Source organism: Castor canadensis, chromosome 3 (assembly GCF_047511655.1).
Source record: "Castor canadensis chromosome 3, mCasCan1.hap1v2, whole genome shotgun sequence".
NCBI lineage: Eukaryota > Metazoa > Chordata > Mammalia > Rodentia > Castoridae > Castor > Castor canadensis.
The window spans coordinates 166,371,751-166,395,217 of record NC_133388.1 but is presented as its reverse complement, the minus strand read 5'-3'; the positions used below and the strand labels follow the sequence as shown (position 1 = coordinate 166,395,217).

The window sequence follows — 23,467 nt, the reverse complement described above, 5'->3', positions numbered from 1 at the left end:
TTTAGTTGCCAAATATTTTTATTTTCAACTAAACTTGTTCTTAGAAGAGATTTTTGAACATATTCACAGTGAAGGCAGAAAGATAGATAAGAACATCAAGAAACCTCCAAACAGGAGCTACACCTCTCAACTAAATAATAAAATCCTTAAAATAAGACAGCAGAGTCCTAAGCAGTAGTTAGGGGTAGGGATGTGGAAGAGATTTCCAAGGCTTCTATAGGGATCTGACATCAGTCCTTCATTCTCCTGTGTAAAGCTGACTATCACCAGCTTTTCTGGTTTCAGGACCACATTTACAAACTGTAAGATGAAACAGATGATGACTTAATTTAATTTTAAAGTAATTTAATACATGAAAAGAAGGTTCCTTTACCCGGAAATATTGATGTTGACATACCCCTGTTAAAAATTCATATTATTGGAGACAAAGCAGACATCAGTTCTTAAAAATAGTCAGAGCCATGGGTCTTTTAAATTGTAAGTTAGGGATAAAATAAAGTTTTGATAACCTGATAAAGATTTTATTTCCCCTGGATATCCTGTGACCTCTTCTGAAAGTATGTCACTGGTAATCTTAAAAGTTTCTGACCTGTAGTATCATAAAATATGGTATAATGCAGCATTATTAACATTTTAACATGATGAGTTTCCCTAGCTTGACGTACAACAAACACAGCATTTAAACATACATCTCCTTCTTTACACACCTCATAGCCTACCAAGCAACTAAGTCATCATGATTGCCCAGTAGGACACCCAATCCATTCCTTTATGTATACATCCCTGGTAAATCATCGAAGACACCATAAACCTTGAGTTTGTGGTCATACTTTGCACAGCTGGACTTAATTAACCAGAGTCAATTAAACCAGGATGGTCCATTACCTACTACAATTCTGGGCCCACTACTATATATGATACCTTTATGCAAATTAGACCAAAAAGGACACTCCTCTTGGTGGATGCAACACATGTCAGGGAGCTCAGTTTGGGGAACAAAGTTCAGGTCAGATTTTAGCCACAGACAGCATCTGTCCAGTGTCTTTGTGAAGGCATTGACATGCATACTCTGGACCTGCACACTACTTCTTGATCTCAACAATGGACTCTAATTAAAGACACAGGTATCCAGGTAACAAATATCACAGAACAGAGGTTAACACAGGAAAAGTACAGTTGGAATACTACAGAGTTCAAAGGATGTAATTATTATATAGTCCAAAGATCTGGAAAAGCTTCCCAAAAGAATTTTCAAAAGATAGGTGGCAATAGAAAGAAAGAGAGGGCTCAAGAGAGGAATTCTGAACAGGAATCAGGGCACGGGAACATAGGGCACATTTAGGGAACACCATGGGGTTCAGTACAGCTAGTGTTTATGCAATTTTTATATAAATGATGAGAACAGGTGGTAAGGCTTTAATAGTAAACTTGGTCCATGATGTAGAAGGTACTGATGGCCAAGCTGAGGATTCTGCTTTTAATTCAGTGGTCACTTTCTCAAGTAGTCTTGAGCAGGAACTAATGGTAATGTTAGATAACAGCTAATAATTATTAATGTGTGTCAAGCATTTTGTAAAGTCTTTGGCATGAATTATCTCACTTAAATCTCACAAAAATCCTCCAGAATTTGTGCTGCTGCTATTGTTCCCATTTTGGAAATTGAAATTACAAAGATAAATGTTCACATGGCTTTGTAGGCTAGGGAAAGGAGAAAGTTAATTCCACTGAAATTTCAGAGAAAGCATATTAAAGACAGAAACAGATTGGCTGTTCAAGACAGGAAAGTGTTGCATAATGAAGGTTTTAAAGCAAGATAAACAGCAGAAAGTCAGCGCTAGTGACAATTAAAGGTTCCTAATAGACAGCTGAGCATGATGGGGTGGATGAGTATTCAGGTGAAGACAGATGGGAGGCAGACATAATGGTTGGAATGCTAGAAGCCATGTCAAAAATGGAAGCCATGTACTAAGGATGGGAGAACCAAAATATGGAGAGGATGATAACTTTGTGGAATCTGTGCTGCTACTGCTGGCAATTTTACATGAGGATAAAGTCATAATTTGTCTGAACACTGTATTTGAGTCTCTATTACCAACAACTAAGCATATTTCTTTTTTGATGGACACATTCTATATATTTTCACTTAAATAATGGAAAATTTGGTTCATATTATCCTAATTTTTTCATCAATATCTATCACTCATAGGAACAAGGTTGAGGATTGTCTGTCACTCAAATGAATAGTTCAGCTATTCCATTCATGGAATAGAGGTTTCTTTCATTAAGTGCTAATAAGATTCATACAAAGTAGCTAAGAGGTTTTAGGAAAATTTACTCAGAGTTTGGGAAAGGAGAATAGTTCAGTGAAAAAAAAAAGGATCTCAGAAGCATTTAAAATTCCAAGTACCCTTGGGCTGGCAAAGTGGCTTAAGAGGTAGAGCACCTGCCTAGTAAGCATGAGGCCCTGAGTTCAAACCTCAGTACCACCAAAAAAGAAAAATTCAAAGCACTCTTATTTCTGGGAAGAAAACAAAGGAACAAAGTAAAGCATTCCATTTAGACCCATGAGAGTTGTTCTTCATATCTTTCCCTAAAGTATTACCAAAAGAAATCTTTTTACTAACTACATCATGAGTCTATGCTTTGCAAGGATCAAACTAAATGTGACAATCAAATTGGTCACAAGTTCAATCTCACAGTAGGAATAGAAGTGGGTGTGTCAAAATGCATTTGTTAGTATGACATAGGGGACTTTTCAAGTGGCCATAGTACTGGGAGTCACTATATGAGAAGGTCATTGAAAAGCCAGGGAACATCAGAAAGGAACCAGGTTCTGGCAATAAGTAAAAGGAAAAGTAGGGATGTTAGGCTTCCTGAATTTTTCAATGGATTCCTCATGCCATCAGGAATAAAATCCAAGCTCTTGACCAGGACCTGATAGTCTTTCTGCATGCTTCTTTAATTCTACCCGTACCTTGATATTCCAAACTCACTTCTGCTCTGGGCCTTTGTTCTTGCTGTTCCCATAGACATTCAAATATTGGCCTCTTCTCTTCATTTCAGTGTTATTTTTTTCAGAATAGCCTGCCCTAAATACTTCTGAAATTGGAGGTGATTTTTTTCCAGATCTTGGTTCTGCCACTTATGAATATTCCAACCTTGACCCAGTGTCTTCATCTGTGAAGTGAAGTAGCTACTTGACAGTTGCTATGAGGATCAAATGAGATTTATGAAATGTACTCTGAACAGTGCCTTCAATTTTATATTATACTGCTCAATAAATATTAGTAACCATTTTTACTAATAGTGCATCTGTCACCATCTTAAGTTATTTTGTGTATGATTCTCTTTCCTACTTGCTGGCTATTTACTCACCCAAGCACATGAATTCTGTAAGTGCAGAGATGCCAATTTTCACTTCTGCAGCTTGAATGCTTCTAAGTAGGCACACATGAATAATTCAACTTTTCACTTAATAGGGAGGCAGTAGTATAATAAACCAGGAAGAAGTGACTTTTCAGTAGTTTAATCCTGAATTTTCTACCACCTGTGTCACCTTGGTCACTTTCAGGGCTTTGGTTTCCTCTTTAGCACGATTCTCAAATCTGCATTCCAGAGTTTTGTTAGTTTTGGAAGGGTGTGTGTGATGATGAGTGTTAAGTATTAGGCAGCAGAGGGCAGCAGTGGGTCGAAAGATGCACCTGCAGCTCAAGTGCCCTCATGTCGGCTCATTTCCCACTGAATGAGTAACCTTCTAAACACCTATTAAGGCATCGCACCTCGGGAGATAATGAAAGAACTATTGTTCTTCCATGAAATCAAGTATACACTGCCTTTAGTTCCTGTAAAAATAGGGTTTTCAATAGCAGAATCAAGTATTTCATTCTTGCCTTCTGATTTCTATCCAAGTGGAAAGCAGTCAGTCATGGGACTTGAAAGAACTGGATGGACTATGGTTGTAGTGGCTGCATTCCTAGATCCTAGCTCTGTTCTGTTTATTTGCCATATGACCTTGGGAATAAACATTGAATGGCAGCTTATCTATAATGATACTATTTAACTTTCATAAGTTAAATATTAAAACATCAACCATTGAGAGATTAAGTAGTCAGCACAGAATTATGCAGCTAAACTCTGATAGAAAGTTTTTGACTATCATACCCCATCCTAAGAAATGGCTTGGTTTAAAATTAAATGAGGGATTATACAAACTTCTTGCAAATAATTAAAAACCAAAAATCAAGGAATGCTTTTTCTCCTGGGTAAAAAAACGAGATCCTTAAATATGCGGTTCAGTGTTAACTTAATCCAGTATCTGTTTTGGTCCCATCAAAGGAAACTGAAGACAGTTCAGGAGTCCTTAGAGACATACTGAATTTCTGCACTATGATTCTGTTTATTTGGTTTATATTTAGAACATCATTCAGCTTGGCCTTACCTTATGGGTCTATCGTTCTGAGTAATTTCTTATCTAAATCTTTATCTCTCCCTTCTCTGATCTCAGGCATTTGAGAACCCCCTTTTCCTTCTTTTCCTCAGCTCAAAAATAATAGTTCTATTTAGCAGTTCATGTATTAGTGTTCCCATCTAAATACTGAAAAGAAGAGAAACATGCAGGAAAAGGCTACCGAGAGGTTTTAAGAAGTTGGGGAGAAGAAAAGTCAGGTGCAGTAGTGACCACATGGGTGCAGAATCACAGGAACCCACTGATGGTTCCAAATCAGTATATTGGACTGTGGGAAATAATAGGCTTATTATTTGAGTACATTCTTTTTTTTAGGAAAGTCCATCTTAAAAGAACAACCTCTATTAAGGTTCTTTTGTATTTTCCGATATAACTATAGTCACAATCATCAGGCTATCTAGAGATAAGAATGAGCACGAGCTTCACAGGGACTTTTAGTGCTATGTGGCATTTGAAGTATATTTTCCTAGTTTGATCACTCTCCCACTTCAAGATGACTTTAAACCACTTCCTTTCTCCTAAAACCCCACTAAACTCTTCCTCCATCCTTCTTCACTGATGATCTTGCCTCCTCATGTACTAAAAAACATGAAGTATTCAAAGATGGGTTCCTCAGACTCAGAACCATGTCAACCCATTTACCAGTACCTGCACCCGTCCTCTTAATCCTCTCGAAAACTATTATTTTAAGCTTATTTATCCCCTCCTTCTGGCTACAACCTCCTACTGCTCTCCTTTGCAGCAAAACTCTTGAAATTTTCTATATGCTGTTTCTAAGTCCACTCTTTTCATGCTTTCCCTAAATCCTCTCCAAATGGACTTGAAGGCCCATCATAGCACTGAATGGCTCTTGTAAGTACCAATGATTGGTCATGAAATGAACAGTTCTGTCAGTTCTCATTCAACATATTAATGGCTACTTTCTTCTCCTTATGTCTCCTCACTGGCTACCAGGACATCACAGGTCTTCTGATTCTCCTTTCTCCACTGGTTGCTCCTTCTCAGTCTCTTTTTACCAAGATTTTCTCCAACATTGGAGATTCTAGGCTTCAGTGCTTGGTCACCTATCTATGCTTCCTTGTTTGCTAACCTCATCCATGTTTTTGAAAGTGTCTGTTAAAGAATCCAAACTTAATATTTTCAGCACAAGTTTTTCCCCAAAGTCTATATTCATATTGCCAAGCAAGCATATTCTATATCACTTTTTGGAAACCTAGCTGACATATGAAATTTAACATGTTCAGAAATAAATTCCTGAATACTCTACAAACCTGCTCCACTCTCACTGATTTTAGGACAAACCTACCATTTTTTTAGTTTGAAAATCTTGGAGGAATTTTTGATTCCTTTTTTTTTGTTTTTACTTTCTCTCTACTATTCCATATCCCCCATGGTAAACATCAGGAAAATCAGTTGACTCTGTCTTAAAATGTATACAGAACATGACCACTTCTTATGTCCATCACTGCCTTATTGGCCTAAACTTCCATCATTTCTCCCCTGAATCATTTTTATAAATTCCTAACTGGTTTCTGCCTCTCCTCTTGCTTGTCTACTAGTCTATTCTCCATATTCCAGCTAGACCACGTCTTTCAAAATGTGAGACAGATTCTGTTAATTCCTCATTCAAAGTCATTAATTGATGTTTCATTTCACTCAGATAAGAGCTGTAGTTCTGTAATTCAAAGGAAAACTTTTAAGATATCACATGATAAGGACCCTATTATCTCTCTAAACTCATCTCCTATTTGTTTTCCCCTGTTCACTTCACTCTGGTCACACTTAGCTGGATATTTCTGAAAACGTGCAAAGCAAGCTCCTGCCTCAAGGCCTTACTTTCCTTCTGCACGGAATTATATTTCTCCACGTCTGCATTGCCAATTCCCTTACTTCCTTAAGTCTCTGCTTATCTTTGCCATCTTCTCAATGAGGTTTACTCTTACTACTACTAAGTAAAAATGCAGCACGTTTTTTTCTCTGACACTCCTAATCTCCTTAATGTGGCTTGACATTTTCTTTACTTCATTTAATGAAGTAAATTTCTTTACTTCATTTTCTTTACTTATCATTTAATTTGCTAAATAATATACTTATCTATTACGTATATTATTTAGCAATTATTCTTTATTTTTGTCTTCCTCTGCTGATATGTTGCTGTATGTGGAATTAATTTGAATTTAATTAAAATTTTTTTTAAAAGAGCACTGAATTCAATCGGGCAGAGAAAATAATTTTCATCTGGGTAATGGGTACATAAGCTAGTGAGTCATATAGGACAAAAGTTGCCTGACGTTATGGCAAAAGAAAATAAGTAAGGGGACATGCATGTGGTGCACTAGGTTATAACACGAAATGGTGAGTTTAAGAAGTCCCATTAAAAGACAGGACTTGTCTTGCTAACTTGCAATTTGGATAGGATTTTCCTAGGAGTAGCACTGAGGAGCCCTATTCTAGAATTACCTACCATCAATAGCACAAGACTATGAGCACAGTTGCGGCAATAAATTGAAAATAAGATAAGTCTTCTTAGTGGAATGAGTAACTTTTAAACCCAGGACAGTATAGCAAAAAAAAAAAAGTACAGAGAAGATGAAGACAGAATAGTGTTCAGATGATTTCACAGAGGCATCAAGGATTTTCTAATGAACATGGTGATTTGTTTTGTTTCTTTATAAGTTTAAATTTTTATTAAAGTTATGCAGGAACTAAAGAAGAAAAGTGCTAATTCTCCTGGACTTCTTAGATGATAAAAAGTTCCTCCAGTCCCTTCCTTTTTCTCACTCTCCATAGACAACCTCTTTGGACTCTATCATTTTCTGATTGCTGGAGTTTCAAGATTGATTCTCTAATTTCCTTATTCTTTTTATCCCTTTATCCTCTTGTACAACCTTCAAGATTTCCTTCAAAAATCTAGCCAGTGTTTGATGTGTTTTCCATTTTATGTGATTACATCTTCAATTTCTTAAGAGTTTTTTGTTTGTTTTCTGAGTATTTCTTTTTGCATCACCCTAGTATGGTATTATAGATACAATATATTTTTTATTCTTTTGAGACTAACAAGAATGTTTTTAGGTTTTATTTCTTCCTGCATATTTTCAGTTCCTCCCATTTTTTTTCTGTGTTCTTGGTTTTGCCACTGTTCTCATATTTGAACTTACTTTTTCTTTCTTTTTTTTTTTTTTCTCTCAGTAGCTTTCCTATTTAAGAGTGTGGCAATAAAAAAGCAGATTGGAAGTGAGGCTTGTTGACTATAGTCTTTACTGTAAAACTCACTGGTTTATCTGGTTTCTTAGGAGAATTTTTAATGTCAGTAACTAGATCATTTCTGCTGGATCAATCCACTTCTTAAATAGTTTTTAGTCTTGTCTTTATTCCTACTTTCTGAAATTCTCAATATTATAAATTTCTTTTAGGATTTCCGTACTATAAATGTGTTTCTTCTCAATTTTCCCATTATTAGCCTTAGATTTCTAGGGTCTGCTAAACTATTTACTTTTCAGCTTCCATCATTTTGTTGCTTGGTCCTTTTGGCCTGTGTCTTCTTCTTGAGAAATCATTTTACTGTCATTTTAGTTAAGTATAGAAAAAAGAGTAGACCTTACTGGCTACATTTAATCTGCCATCTTTTACTGGAAAATTTTCCAGTTCTGAGTTTAAGATGCTTGAAACGGTTAGGAAAATCTAATTTACTACATTTATAAGCTTGATTTATTACTTTTAGAAGAGTTACTTAAGTTCTTAGTTTGGATTGGCTTTTTACATCTTAAGTTTGTCCCAATAGGCATTTGAAGAATTTGCTTAAAATTATACCATGTGCAAATACAGTTTACAATGTTTAAAGTAGTTTAACTAGGTTTGTAAATGAGAGTAAATTTTGGAGTAACTCAATCTGTTAAATTTATGAGTTAATGGAATCAAGTGACTACATTTGTCTGCAAAAATACCTAGATTTATGAATTATGCTTAAAGTTTAGGAAAAATTATAATTTTGAATTAATATTCAGCTTATAGAAGTCATGTGTTTAAACATAAATAACCTGAAGGAGTCTTTTTCACAAAAGACAAACTCCCCTCCAACCAAACACCTAATTAATGGTAATAAATTTAAAACAGTGTAACTACATTATGTCATAGAAGTGGGGAACTTATATAAATAGAAGTTTTTCAGTCTTGGCTAAAAACTGTGGTTTGGGTGTCAAATATATCCATACCCTAAAAGTGATGCTATGAAAATTTAATATTTGTTTGGTCCCTAAAAGATATAAAACCAACACTAGGGAAGATGTGAAAGAGAATTTCTTTGGAAAAGCAGTTATTACATTGTGTTTTCTCTCCCACCCCACTGGGGAGAAGGCTAAGAAAATGTTTCCCTACATGTCAAACAAGGTGAAAGTCTTCAAGGGGACTAAGCAGAAGACTTACTTGCAGATGGCTTTCCAGAGAGAGAAGGTTGTGCACTGAGCTACTGTTCTCCCAGGGCAGTGTGAAGCAATTTTCTAGAGACTAGATGCATGGGATGTAACTACCAGAAAACTATGGTAGATAGTCCTCTGGGATTGTTTCCAATCATGCAAAAGGAATATTAAGAAGTGAAAGAGAACGCCAGCAGACACATTGGAAGGGCTTGTGTTTATGCAGTTAGAGTCAGTCAAGGGAAAAGCATTTTCCTCATCAAAGGAACAGTAAATATGTAATGAGACATCCTTTGGCATAATTCCATAGAACTCATTGGAAGGAGTACTCACCTGTAGGAAACAAGTATTACAAAGTAAGTCAAGTAGCTTGCTGACCTTGGTATTTCTTTAGTACAAGTCTGCTAGGCTACAGAGTAATAAAATACTGTTATGACTGTATGGACTTATCATCTCTCTCACTAAAACTCCCTAGATAAGCCAAATGTTCTCTGCATCTCTTTTCCTTCTCTCTTTTCCCTAGGAAACCTATCTCTGTCAGGGCCACTTCAACTGTGAAGTCCACAGGGCTCTCCAAAATCTCGTTATGTTATGAGTGATTCCTTAATAATATAAGCCTGCCAGTTAAGTGATAACTTCATTTAGTTATTTTCTAAAGACATTCAGTCCAACACTGCTGTTGCTTTAGTAAGTTTTCTTTCACAATATATAAAATGTGGTATTGTTCTTCCTCTTCATTATTGTTAAACTCAATGAGGAATCTGCCTCTTTAACATTAGCAAAGGCTAAGTTAAAAGTTTTAAAAAACTGTTGTTATTTTATGCTGTCCATCAATGAATACCACTATCAAGAAAAACTTATGGCTAAGTTTGGTAATGGCAGGCACGTGTCTGTGATATTCATCATACTAACTAAACAGAACACAGAATGATGTTTAGAGCAAAACTTCCTTGTCCCGGTTTGCTATTTTTAGCTGCCACATAGAACAAGTACTTTGTTCTTAGCTTATTATTAACTCTTACTCCTCTGCTTCCACATAATCTTATTTAACCTTAAAAGTCTTTATTATTTTTATCTCTCCAAATGACTTACCCTGAATTTGACTAATACTTGACTGTACATATGTGACCAATTTAAAAAAAAATCTGTGTGACTTGCTGTCTTTTTATCCATTATTTTTAGTGAATTACCTGATAACTTTAGAAAATTTACAGTCACTAGCTACAGAATATTAAATCTGGTGTTTTTCATACTAGCAATTCTTCTGAGAATCTTGGTATTCCCATAGTAAATTAATGTGACGTTACATGTACTATAAGTTCATTTTATTCATTTACTCTGTTGAGGATGAAAAATAATATTTGCTTCTAAAAACTTCTACTAGGAAAAAGGAAATGAGAAAATTCAAACAATATTAATAAAAATAAGATACATTATTTAAAGATTGTTTTAAAATTGTTAACATGGAATCAAAACATTATAGACAGCACACATACTAATATTTTTCCTTAAAGCCAAAGGTTAGCAATTTCTGATACTTATTCCATTAGAAGAGCTACTGTATAAACATTCAGATCAGTTGTTTGCATCATATTTTACTATTTAGTTAATGTCTATGCCTCAGTATCAGGATACAGCTTTCTCTAACAAATGATTGACATTTCAAGCAAATGAGAAATGTTTTTTAAATAAAGAAAAGTATGATTTTAGAAACTTACTTCACAACTTCATAGATATTGGGCATATTTCCTTGGAATTGAGCCTTCTGCCACAGTAGCTTGTTGAGTTCTCTTTCAAATATTCTTGCTGTTGCACTGGGTTTATTTCTATCTGGAATTCTAAATCTCTAAGTACAGGGTGTCTTGAAATAGCACCTTTTTTTCCTCCATCTTTAGCATACTGTTGAAGTGAGAAGTCTACACCTTCCCACTTGTCTCCCTCTGACTAATTTTAAGAAGCTTTTAGTCCTAGGTATGACAATGGTAGCTAAAAGACTGAAGAAACAAATATGTGTTTAAGGTTTAAGAGAGCAAGTTATTCATTTACTCAAGGAGTGCTCAAGGAAATACTTAGCTTGAAAATTAAACATGTTTGAAGGACTGGAGAGCATGTAAATATGTCAGCCCTGCATTGTTGTTAACAAAACACTAGCTTAAGTCACATTACATCTTCTGCAGTAATATATATATATTGCTTCATCAAAAAGAAATGAAAAAAGATACAAAGCCTTAAAAACAGTAACAATTGGTTGGTGAAGATGTGGAGAAATTGGGACCCTTGTGCACTATCGGTGGTAATGAAAAATGATGCAAACATTAGAATATGGTAGAAAGTAGAATGGAGTTTCATCAGAAAATCAAACATTGAACTACTATAGGATCTAGAAATTCTACAAATAGGTGTATTTTCAGAAGACTTGAAAACAAAATCTCAAACAGATACTTGCACACCCATGTTCATAGCAGCACTAGCCATACTAGTCAAGAGATGGAATCACCCCAAGTGCATGAAGAGATGAATGGATATACAAAATGTTGTATACATAATGCACACTGGAATATTTTAAAAAGGAAGAAAATTCAATCACATGGATTAACCTTGAGGACACTATGCTAAGTGAAATAACCTACTCACAAAAGGACAAATACTGTATTATTCCTCTTTTTATGAGGTATACAAAGTAGTCAAATTCATAGAAACAAAAAGTAAATTACTGGCTACTAGGGTTTGGGGAGAGGTCAAAACTGAGAGATATAATTTAATGGGTATACATTTTTCAAAGTTGCAAATTGAAAAAGTTCTGGGCATTTGTTTCACAGCAATGTGAATATACTTAATGCTAGTGAATAATATACATAAAATGGTTATGATTATGAAGAAGAAAGGCATAATGCCTTAAAGGATACTATTGAAATTATGTTGTCTATAGTTCTATGCATTTAGAGTCACAGCTACCATTCAATCCCCCACATAAGAGTGGCTGGGTGTCAGTATAAGTTTTCCAAATTAAATCATGACTAATGATTTTATGCAGCTGGCTGGAAGTACATGGTCAATCAAAATGCACATGCTTCTGCTGTGAGCCTCGATGATGACAGCATTTGGACTGCTGCCAGTATAATTTTTGGAGTTTGAACCAATGATTGCTACGTTTTCACTGAATTGAAGACTTGAATAGGTCACGGAGGCTTAATTATATAAAATCATGGAAGTATAGCGTAATGATTTTCTAGAAACCAGAACAGCAATCAGCCTATATGAGTTTAAATCCTGGTACCCCACTTCAGGGCTGTGACTTTCAACAAGTTAGTTAACTTGTCTAAGCTTTAAGCTTTCTTTCTCATCTCTGTATACTGAATGAGTAGTAACTACCTAGTGCAGCTCTTGTGAGCAGTGCATCAGATGGGGCATGTCATTACTTAGTGCTGTGCCATTTGTGGAACAAATTCTTGGTAAATCTTGGCTATTATTACCATAACATTTTTGTTGGAAGAGATATCTGAAGAGAGAGATTTCTTCTCAATATTCTGAATGGACAAACAAAATTAAACTGCTTTAGTGAGTCTCTAAAATTAGACTTTATGGTGACTTTGATTTTATACATTACTTGTTATCTCAAGTATTTTATTTACACCAAGGTTACCTTCCAACTCCATGACATTGTGTGAAGTAGCCAGAGTCTTGAATTCATGCTGAGGTAACAGAAAGGACAGTAGACTTTGATAATGGTCTGAGGGTGTAGACAGGCAGTTCACTACTTGCTATGTGACATTAAGCACATGTGTATTAACTTTACATCTTTAGGTCAGTCTCTTAATATAGAAAACTAAATTAGCTTTTATTAACATTTTGAAAGGAAATTCAATGTGATTGACTGTAATCATGTTTGGCCAAAAAAATGTCAATCCTAACATTATACAGATATAAATGGCTTCTTTAGAGTTATTTGACAAACCAAAATGTATTCTTAGATCAAGAATCAAATATAATGCCTAGAACAGTGGCTCAGGTCTATAATCCTAGCTACCTGGAATTCAGAGATCAGGAGGATTGCAGTTCAAAAGCAGCCCCTGCAGGAAGTTAGCAAGACCGCATCTCAACCAAAAGCTGGGTGTGGTGGTGTGCACCTGCCATCCCCACTACATGGGAGGCATAAATAGGAGGATCACAGTCCAGGTTGGCCAAGGCCCTACTCAAGAAATAAGTACAACAAAAAGCGTTGGGGATATGGCTAAGTCATGGCTAGTTCTGTAACTTTAGACAAATTTTTTTGCCTTTCTGTGCTTGTTTTTCTTTGGTATAATATGAATATTATTGTACATATTAAGTTAAACAACCACTGTAAAAGATTTTAAGTGTCCAGCACATAAAAAGTACTCAAATGCTAGCCACTGCCTTTAATTGTACCTCAATCATGAAAATTTTATTGACTTTGCTAATATCTAAAACTGTCATGTCTGAATGACTGTTTTCTGGCTTACAAATCATTATGGAGGAGCATTGACCTAACTTCCCTTAAATAACTCTTGTAGCTCCTTCTTTATATTGCAACACTTCCATAAATGAAATCTAGAGAAAAGTCACTACTAATAAAATTGTTCAGAATCTTATTTCAACCTCTGTTGAAAGGCCCAGAGATTATAGGTACCTGGAAAATACAGTGACTAGAGTGGAGACTTGAAATAGCTTCTTTCAAAATGATTATTCATTATGTATCTGAAATTCGAATCTAGCTGGGTGTCTGTGTTTTTATCGCTACATATGAAACCCCTTGCTCTGTGAGACCATAAGCAAGACCCGTACAAAAGGGCACTGGCAGCTGATGCTGTTGTCACTGAAGAAGTATACAATGGGCAGGTTCTGCAAATGTTAGAAAAACTGCAAAACCGAATCATTGGTTGTTGTTGGGAAGAATCTTAGTGGTCAAAGTCAGGAAGTGCCACTGGAAAGATAACAGGAATTGCAAACAGGAAGAAGTAAGCCTATTTCAGCCCCACAGTCTCCTTCAGAAACCCCCTGTTGGCAAAACTAGCAGTAACTTCTGGCAAAGCAGAAATGGTTTGCAGAGACATAGCCTCAGCATCACAAAACTGAGCAGGGAAGGGTGGGTTTAGATCACACAGACAATAACTCAAAAACTAGCACATGTAGAAATATGCTCAATATAATATATCATTTAAAAAGGAAATTGTGGTTTTGTTTGTGTTATTAGTTTAGGAAATCTGTAGCAGATTAATTTAAGCTATTATTAAAGGAAATAATATACATTTAATGGTTTTCTGGAAAATGCTATGAGTTTTTCTAAGTCTAAGTATTTAAAATTTACTGCTCCCAAATACAAAGAAAAAAGTTTCAATGAAGAAATACCACAAAAACAATTTATGTAAACATTCCACTCCTACATGTAAAATGAGCACATGTGAAAAAAATTAAAATGTGTCTTTTTTTTCTAAGCTAAAATTGTTAAACTTCTACTAGCCTGAAGTGTAAATTTTTTTTTTTTTTTTTTTTGAGATGGGGTATGGCCAGGCTGGCTTTAAACTTGCCATCCTCCTGCCTCAGATTCCTGAGTAGCTGGGATTGTGAGTATGTGCCACCGTTCCTGGCCTCACGTACAATTTTAATTTGTGAAGTGTTTGCAATATTATTGATATATAGCATGAACACTTTCTAAATAATAATAATGATTGACATATCAAATTAAAAGATTTCCTTTCTAATGTCATCATAAATAAGTATCATGATCGATACTTTATAGGACAAATAATTTCAAAAGCATGCAGGAGACATCCTGGTGGACTTCTGCTTAAACATTTTCACTATCATCCATAATTATGCACTTTGTGTCTCTGCTGATTTGCATTTTATGTGTTATATACACTACATGTTTATTTTTTGCTCAGGACAATAATCTTTGAAAACAGATTGTCTTTTCCAGGCTTTCTGCAATAAGCCTGTGGAAAAAAATTCCATTTTCTTCTTGATTAACTTAGCTAATATCAATTATTAGCTAAGCACAATTATTATAAAATGTTATATATTGAGACATGCACAGAATAGTGATTTATATTCTCAAAAGTTCCAGAATATTACTCTAAACTAACAAATTTAATTATTTTTATTAGTAGAATACACATTTTAGAAAACTTAAAAGATATTTTAAAAGTAGAGGGGAAAATAATATTACTACCTTCAAGAAAATCATGTTTAGCATTTTAGTGCATTTACTTTCCACAATTCTTTTCAGTTTTTATAATCAACTTTTATCTGCTGGAGGCATAGCTCAAGCAGTATAGCACCTGCCTGGCAAGCACAAAGCCATGAGTTCAAACTCCCGTATCACCTAGAAGTCTTATCTGCAAAGACATATCCAGCATTTTCCCTTATTTTGAAGGGTATTTTTCTCTGATATCAAAAGTCCTTTAAGAAATAATATATGGGACTTAGTATTCTTTGGATAGACAAGCCATAATTGCACTGCTATTGTAGTGAAAAATTCCTATTTTAAATAATTTCAGACGTGTGTTATAAGCATCTCTATTTCTCTTCTTTGTTGATCTCTCAGTTATCAACATTGTTGATAGTGGATTTGCTACTCTTTTCTGGGGTTTGAACTCAGGGCTGTACACTTGCTAGGCAGGTGCTCTGCCACTTGAGCCACTCCGCCAACACTTTGCTGCTCTTTTCTAATCTGCTATGGATTTGGAAGTTATATAATCAAATGTGTTAAGATTTTATGCAACTTCAGAGTAAATATGGTTTGAAAAATTTAGTCTTCTGAGAAAAGTGCATCAGCCTTCACACATAAGTGAGGTACCATTCATTTAAGCAAATCAGTGCCTACTTAGAAAAGAATTCTTCAAGGTTTTTGACTGAATCAATTTAGGTGGTGTCATTAAAGGTAGATATCATTAAATGAGATATATGTGTTTACATGTTACCCAGTTTAGTACCTAACACAGTCAATCATGAGTGTTTATATTCACATAAAGACAAATGATGAATAAATGCCCAAAATAATAGAATTAATGTGATTGAAATGATTGCTAATGCAGCATCCACAGTTATCAGGGGTCTGTGAATGTCCTTTTTCACAGAACATCAAATGAGCCAAATTTATTTAATTTTAATAATGCTAATGCCAGGCACAGTAGCTCATGATTAGTAATCCCAGCTACTAGGGAGGCAGAGATTAGGAGAATTGCAGATCAAGGCCAGTCAAGCCAAAAAGTTAGCAAGAGCAAATTGTAACCAGTAAACTGGATATGGTGGCATGTGCCAGTGATCCCAGCCTCAGAGGTATAAGTAGGAGGACTGTGGGTCCAGGCTGGCCTGGGTAAAAACACAAGACCCTATCTGGAAAAAAACTGATGCAACAAGTGAATAAATGAATTAAAAAAATAAAAAGTTCGATAAAACTTGAACATTCTTAAAAAAGAAAAAAAAAAGGACTGAGAAGGGGTGTGCTAAGCACAGAACTGACCTAGCAAACACAAACACAAGGCTGAGTTCAAATCCCAGTACCACCAAGAAAACTGAATGAAAAAATATTGGATTGGAGGTGTGGTTTAAGTGATAGAAGTGATAGAATATGTGCTTTGCGAGCACCAGCTTTGCAAGCATTAAGCCTTGAGTTCAAACCTAGGTCTAACCAATAAATTAAATAAATAAAAACAATGCTAGTGAGAGTGATACAAAAGAGACTAGTAGAACTAGTAATAAGGAGAAAATTTTACAACTCCTTTATTTTTCTTTTTGAGGTTCAGGCCCTCATGCTTGCACTATACCACCTTACCCATGGTCCCATGTCTTGTTTGTGAGACAGGGGCTCTCCAACTTTGCCTGGGCTGGCCTTGAACTCATGATCTTTCTGCTTCTGCCTATCAAGTAGCTGCAATTACAGCTGTGTGCCACCATACCTTACTACTGTTCACAACTTTTGTGGAAAGCCATTTAGCAGTGTAGATCAAGAGACTTTAAAATTTTCCTGCTGTTGGACAGAATTTTAAAATGCAGATAAAAATGTTTTCATAAAGATGTTCAGGCTCAAGTGGGAGATAAGAAGCCTTGAGTTCAAAAGCTAGGACTATTAAAAGAGGAAGAAGATATTCACAGTAGGATTACTAACACTAACAGACTGTAAATTCTAAGCATCTAATATTAGTAACAGATTGAATGTTTAGATTTCTAAAATTTAAATTAATGCAAACATTTAATAATGTAAAAAATGTACATTTTCAGATTTTAAAAAACACAAATCTGTGTCCAATTATGTAAACAGAAAGAAAGCCACGTGGAGAAAAGTCATAAAAGATATGCACAAAACTCTTCATGGTTTGTCCTGGCTAGTAGAAATTTGGTTGTTCCCTTTTTTATGTTTTCCAATATTACACCAACTTTTAAAAATGTGCAACTTTAAAAAAATTAGAAATAGAGTGTATTTCTTAAGGCTGGAATCTAGAATTCATGGCAACTGCAAAGCAGTATATATTATGCGTACAAGAATCTTACTTTCTTCCATGACAGTTGATATTTGGACAACCTGATACACTTATTGGGAGAATTAGAGAGATGTCTCTTAGTGACAGGAGCTCTGTGCCACAGCCCACAAGTTTTCTACCTAATGTCTATACTCACCTTCTACAGAGATAGGGGTTCAGCTGGGGACAAGGCTGTCCAGCCAATACTCATCACCCAGACTTACTTGGGTCTACGTGTGGCCATGTGATTAGTCTCTAGCCAATGAGAAATGAACAAAGTGAAGTAGGGCATGCTCCGTAAACGTAAGTTCTGTGCCTGTCTTTCCTTTCTCTCTTTTTTTTTTTCATAAGTCGAAAGGCAGATAATGGAGTGAGTGGGTAATACAGAAATCTTTTTAGACCAAGAGATGGGGATTGAATATTAAGGAAGCCAGAGTAACTACAAGGAGTCTTTAACCTTGACACTAAAAAAACCTACTCAGGTGGTTACTTACCACTCAGATGGTTGTGTGGAACAAAAATAACCACTTTTGGCCTTTATTAAAGCAGATAAATTACTAGCCTATGACAGCTTCTCTCTATCTCACAGCAGCAGCTGAGTTTAGTTGATTGCTCTTAGAAGATTAGATCACCATTAATTATCCCCAAACTAAAATCACTATATTTAGTAGTCATCCCCCAACAATTAAATATCTTAAATAACCAATTCTAAGGCCAATTAATATAGCTATTTGAGAGAGAATAATGTCATGCTACTTGAAACCAGATGTCCCCAAAGCTATCTAAGGTTCTTCAAAGAATGAATGCTTCTATTTTTTTCAATTTAAAAATTATTCATTCTGTCCCATATGGCTTAGACTCAATTAATGGAGGAGATACAAAGAGTTTATTTATTGGGAGAATGTTGGGAGTACTTTCAGATCACATGGCTTCCTACATCAGTGCAAAAATGAGAATTAGATTCTCAACTGTCCACAATAGAATGTTGGGTACATATTAAACATGTTAAACGTAAAGAACGCTTGTTTTCCTTAACACATTAAAATTCTGCACTATGGTCCCTTCTTAGAAAACCAACTCATGAAGTAACAGCAATAAAATAGTAAAATATACTGCTCACACATTAATAATGGATATTAATGACCTATTTTAGATTCTCCAGATTACTTTTCTCATCAAATTAAAAGATCAGAAACAAAGTATGTACAGGAAAAGTTAGTATTTGACCAGTGCTTCTGAGCAATATTTCAGAATCATTAGTGAGTATTATAATTCTGCCAGGCAGATTTTTAAACAATACTTCACCGAATAAATTCTTACTTGAATTGAATTTCTGAAAGTATAAATTAAACCTCAAGTTCCCCCCCCTTTTTTACAAAAAATATATGAAATTATAATGTATGTTATATAGATATAAAAACCTATGATGGTTAATTTTATGTGTCAACTTGATTAAAATACAGGGTGCCTAAATATTTGGCCAAACATTATGGTGTGTGTGTGTGTGTGTGTGTGTATATCTGGATGAAATTAACATTTAAATAGACAGACTGATTGCCCTTCCTAAACTGGACGGGCCTCATCCAATCAATTGAAGACCTACGTGATGAGAACAAAAAGGTTGAGTAGAAGGAAATTCCTCCTGCCTGTTGGCTTGAGCTGAGCAACCAGCTTTGCTAGCTTTTAGAGTTGGACTGAAACATCTACTTTTATTGAGTTTTAAGCCTGCTTATAAATTCCTCTGAACTTAGAACTGACATCATCTACTTTCTTGGTTCTCAAGCCTTGAGACTCCAACTGGAACTACTATTGGCTCTCCCTAGTCTCCAGTTTGCTAGCTGCAGATCTTGGAACTTCTCAGCCTCCATATCTGTATGAGCCTATCATTTATAATAAAATCTACCTATACACACACATATTTTTGTTTCTCTGGAAAACCCTGACTAACATTTTGGTGCCAAGAAGGGGGCACCTCTATAACAGATACCTAAATATATGAAAGTGTTCTGGGAACTGGGCAAGATACAGAAAGTGGAACAGTTTCGAGGTGTGTACTAGAAAAAAGGATGGTTTTGGTAACTCCATAGAAAGAAATGAGGAGTATTTTATTGGAAAGTAGACAAAAGACAGTTACAAAGTAGCAAGTAACGTGACTAAATTATGTTCTAGTGTTTTCTGGAAGGTAGAACAAGTGAGTAAACAGAGAGTTCCAAGCAAACTTGAAGGAATGGCTTGAGTAATGTAAAAACGAACAAGAACATGAAGATTTAGAAAGTTCTCAGCCAGTCTGTAGTACAGAAACTAAGAAGAATATTTTCCAAAGAAAATATTAAGCATGTGGCCTAACAAATATTTGATAAAGAGACCATGGCTCCAGAAACTGTCAAAAAGAGAGGTGAAGATCGAAGAACGTTAAGAAAGAGTAATATAGGTGGGGTGAATTTGATCAAAGGATATTATATGTGTGTTATAATATCACCCCTATGTACAATTAAGTTATACTAATAAATTAAATTATCATTTGCAAGTAAATCACTGGAACTGGATAACATCATCTTAAGTGAAGTTGGCCAGGTTCAGAAGGTTTTCTCTCATATGTGGAATATAGACCTAATACAAATATAGCAATATTATGAAAAAAAAAAAGGTCATTATAAGGGGAGGTCACATATGAGAGGGGGAGGGTAAAAGAAGGAAGATAAGAAGGTGAATATGGTTAATGTACTCTCTATACAAAAATAAATACAGAATTTTTAAACCTGTTGAAATCACCATAAGATACACAATGGAATTTTATGCAGCCATGAAGAAGAACAAAATGTTATCATTTGCCGGTAAATGGATGGAAATGGAGAACATCATTCTGAGTGAGGTTAGCCTGGCCCAAAAGACCAAAAATCGTATGTTCTCCCTCATATGCAGACATTAGATCAAGGGCAAACACAACAAGGGGATTGGACTTTGAGTACATGACAAAAGCTTTAGCACACAAGGGAGGGGTGAGGATAGGTAAGACACCTAAAAAATTAGCTAGCATTTGTTGCCCTTAACGCAGAGAAACTAAAGCAGATACCTTAAATGCAACTGAGGCCAATAGGAAAAGGGGACCAAGAACTAGAGAAAAGGTTAGATCAAAAAGAATTAACCTAGAAGGTAACACCCACGCACAGGAAATTAATGTGAGTCAACTCCCTGTATAGCTATCCTTATCTCAACCAGCAAAACCCCTTGTTCCTTCCTATTATTGCTTATACTCTCTCTACAACAAAATTAGAAATAAGGGCAAAATAGTTTCTGCTGGGTATTGAGGGGTGGGGGGGAGAGGGAGGGGGCGGAGTGGGTGGTAAGGGAGGGGGTGGGGGCAGGGGGGAGAAATGACCCAAGCCCTGTATGCACATATGAATAATAATAATAATAATAAAAAAGAAATCACCATAAGAAGAAGAGGACTAAGGAAGAAAGAAGAAAAATGGAGGAGATGAACCAATTTGGGCTATAATGCATGTATACGTGGAAATGTCACAGGGAAACTCTCTGTATAGCTATCATAAACAAAAAAAAATGTCATTTTTTTCTCTTTTTAAAAAATCCCTGTCTGGGGGTCTGGTACGGTGGGAGGGGGAGTAGGTGGGGAAAGGTGTGGGAGGTGAATATTATTCAAATACTCTGTACACATATATGTAAATGGAAAAATGGTATCTGATTAAACTATTCCAGTAAAGGAATAAAGGGTAAAGGAGAACGATGTAGGGGGTGAGGTCAAGTATGATATATTGTAAATGCCACAATGTACTCTCACCTACCACAATAAAGAAATTTTAAAAAAGAGATAATGGGTGTGAGCATATTTATAGGGGTGAATATGACATGATTAGTCATCCCAACAGAAGCCAAGAATAGATGTGGGGAAAACAGAGATACGGCTGTTTTGAAAATGAAAGAACAGAGATTAGGCCAAGGGGGTAGGTCATTTCCTCTCATGTTTCAGAGAGTAGGGCCAATATAGGAAGCCATAGGCAGCAACAGAAGGCCAAATGGGCAGAGATGATGCAGTGAAACTGCCATTTAAAGTGCCTGAAAGGCAAAGCTTCAAACCAAAGATTGTTCTAGAGCCTTAAGAGCTAATGGTATTTTCCTTTCTGGTTTTGAACCTCCTTGGGACTTGACCTTCCTTCTTTCTTATTTCTCCTTTTCAGAAAGGAAATGCCAGTCAACCACTGTATTTTGGAAGCACTTGACTGGTTTCACAGGTTCATAGCTGGAAAGCATTCAATCTCAAATTGCAACTTAGTATCTCACATCTGATTTAGATGATATTAAATGAGAATTTGGACTTCAGACTTTAGAGTTGATGTTGGAATCACTTTTGGGGCTATTAGGATGGAATCTATGTATTTTGCATGCGAGAAGAACATGCATTTTTGAGGGTCAGGGGAAGAATCTGTGAAATGAATCGTGTTACCTCCAAATTCCTATGTTGAAGCCCTTAATCCCAATGTGATGATATGCCTTTGGGAGGCAATTGGGTTTAGATGAGATCAAGAGGATGGGAATGTCATAATGGGCACAAAAGAGATGTGAGTATCTCTCTTTCTGTATCCTCCATCACACCCCCACCACGTGAGGACAGGTTGAGGAGGCAGCTGTATACAATCCAGAAAGAGAGCCCTTTAAGAACCTGACCACACTGGCTCCCTGATCTCTAATTTTCAAATTCTAGATTGTTTAAACCATCCTCTGTCTTGCATTTTATTACAGAACTGATGAATTCAAAACCCAATGTTCCCCACTTAGTTGTATCAACTCTGGCAGGTATTTGCCTTTTTGGCCACCTAGCATATGTTCCTTTTATTCTTGGTGATAATTCTCCCCCCTATTTTATAATAGTCCCACTCCTCTCTAGTGCATTCCATGTGCTTCAAGAATAGCTGGCTTTACCTCCAAGTTAAAAGAAGGATCCATGACTCAGGCCTAAGCTAATTGGCATAACTTCATAAACAGCTGCATTATTAGAATAGGATGGGCAAGTACTTAGTCCATTCATTTAGGCCTAATATCAAGAATTTGTTTGTGAGGGAAAACTTGTCCTCTTCTGAATATGAATGAGATAGCATGCATAAGAATCAGGCTCTGAAAGTTATGGAAACAGCCAGCCAAGATGCCCCACTACTGACAAATGGATTAAGAAAATGTGGTGTTTATACACACTGGAATTTTACTCAGCCACAGAGAAGAATCCCCAGTAAATAGATGGAACCAGAGAACATCATATTAAGCTAAGTTAGCCAGGCTCAGAAGGCCAAAAATCATGTTCTCCCTCATATGTGCACTTTAGACCTAAAACAAATGCAGCAATATTATTGGACATGGGTCACACACTAAGGGGAGAATGAGTATAGGAGGAATAGGGAAAGGTAGGAAACCCAAAACTTGAAAGTACTTGATGTGCTCACTGCAGAGGAGCAAATAAAGTAATCTTAAACTGGCAGGGGCCACTATGGGAAGATAATGCGGAAGTAGTGAAGAGGTCTGGTAGAGATGAACCACTTTGGGTTGTAATATACATGTGCATGGAAGCAATGCTAGGAATCTCTCTGTATAGCTATCTTTATCTCAAGCTAGCAAAAATGCTACGTCTTTCTTATTGTTGCTTATGTCTTCTCGTCAACAAAATTGGAGAAGAAGGCAGAACAGGTTCTGCCTGGCAGTGAGGGGGAAAGAGGGAGGGAGGGAGAGAGAGGGGGATGGGGGGCGGGGAGAGATGGCCCAAACAATGTGTGCACATGTGACTATATGAATAAATAAAAAATAAAATAAAAAAGAATCAGGCTCTGAACTGTACCTAGTAGAATGTTACCTTAGATTAGACAGCTTAATCATGAAGAAAAATGAATGGTGAAGGAGACAACCATTTTGGGACAATGAAGTAGGAAGCCTGTGTTGTAAAAACTATAATTGTGTTATGGAAAAACAGAATTTTCCAGACCATTTTGAGATAACTTATCCCAGATAAGATATATTTCATATATTTCATTTTTCTTTCAAAGAAAGAAAAATGACTGAACAGTCCAACAACTAGTAACTATTTTCCCCTCATCTTTATCCTCCAT

At 35.9% G+C, this 23,467-nt stretch overlaps 1 protein-coding gene across 8 annotated transcripts in view; it reads right to left on the bottom strand.

The window, feature by feature from the left end:
* Oxr1 (oxidation resistance 1) overlaps positions 1-23,467 on the bottom strand; it is a 365,513-nt gene that overhangs the window by 149,322 nt on the left and 192,724 nt on the right. Inside the window, exon 1 of one of the 8 annotated variants that reach the window (XM_074069042.1) lies at positions 10,596-10,872. The exons of 6 other annotated variants lie outside the window; for them this stretch is intronic. In XM_074069042.1, coding sequence (XP_073925143.1) covers positions 10,596-10,621 — 26 coding nt within the window. In that variant the 5' untranslated portion in view covers positions 10,622-10,872. Of the gene's footprint in view, positions 1-10,595; positions 10,873-23,467 lie in introns of those variants that run through there. One more of the 8 variants, XM_074069049.1, reaches the window with a different exon arrangement.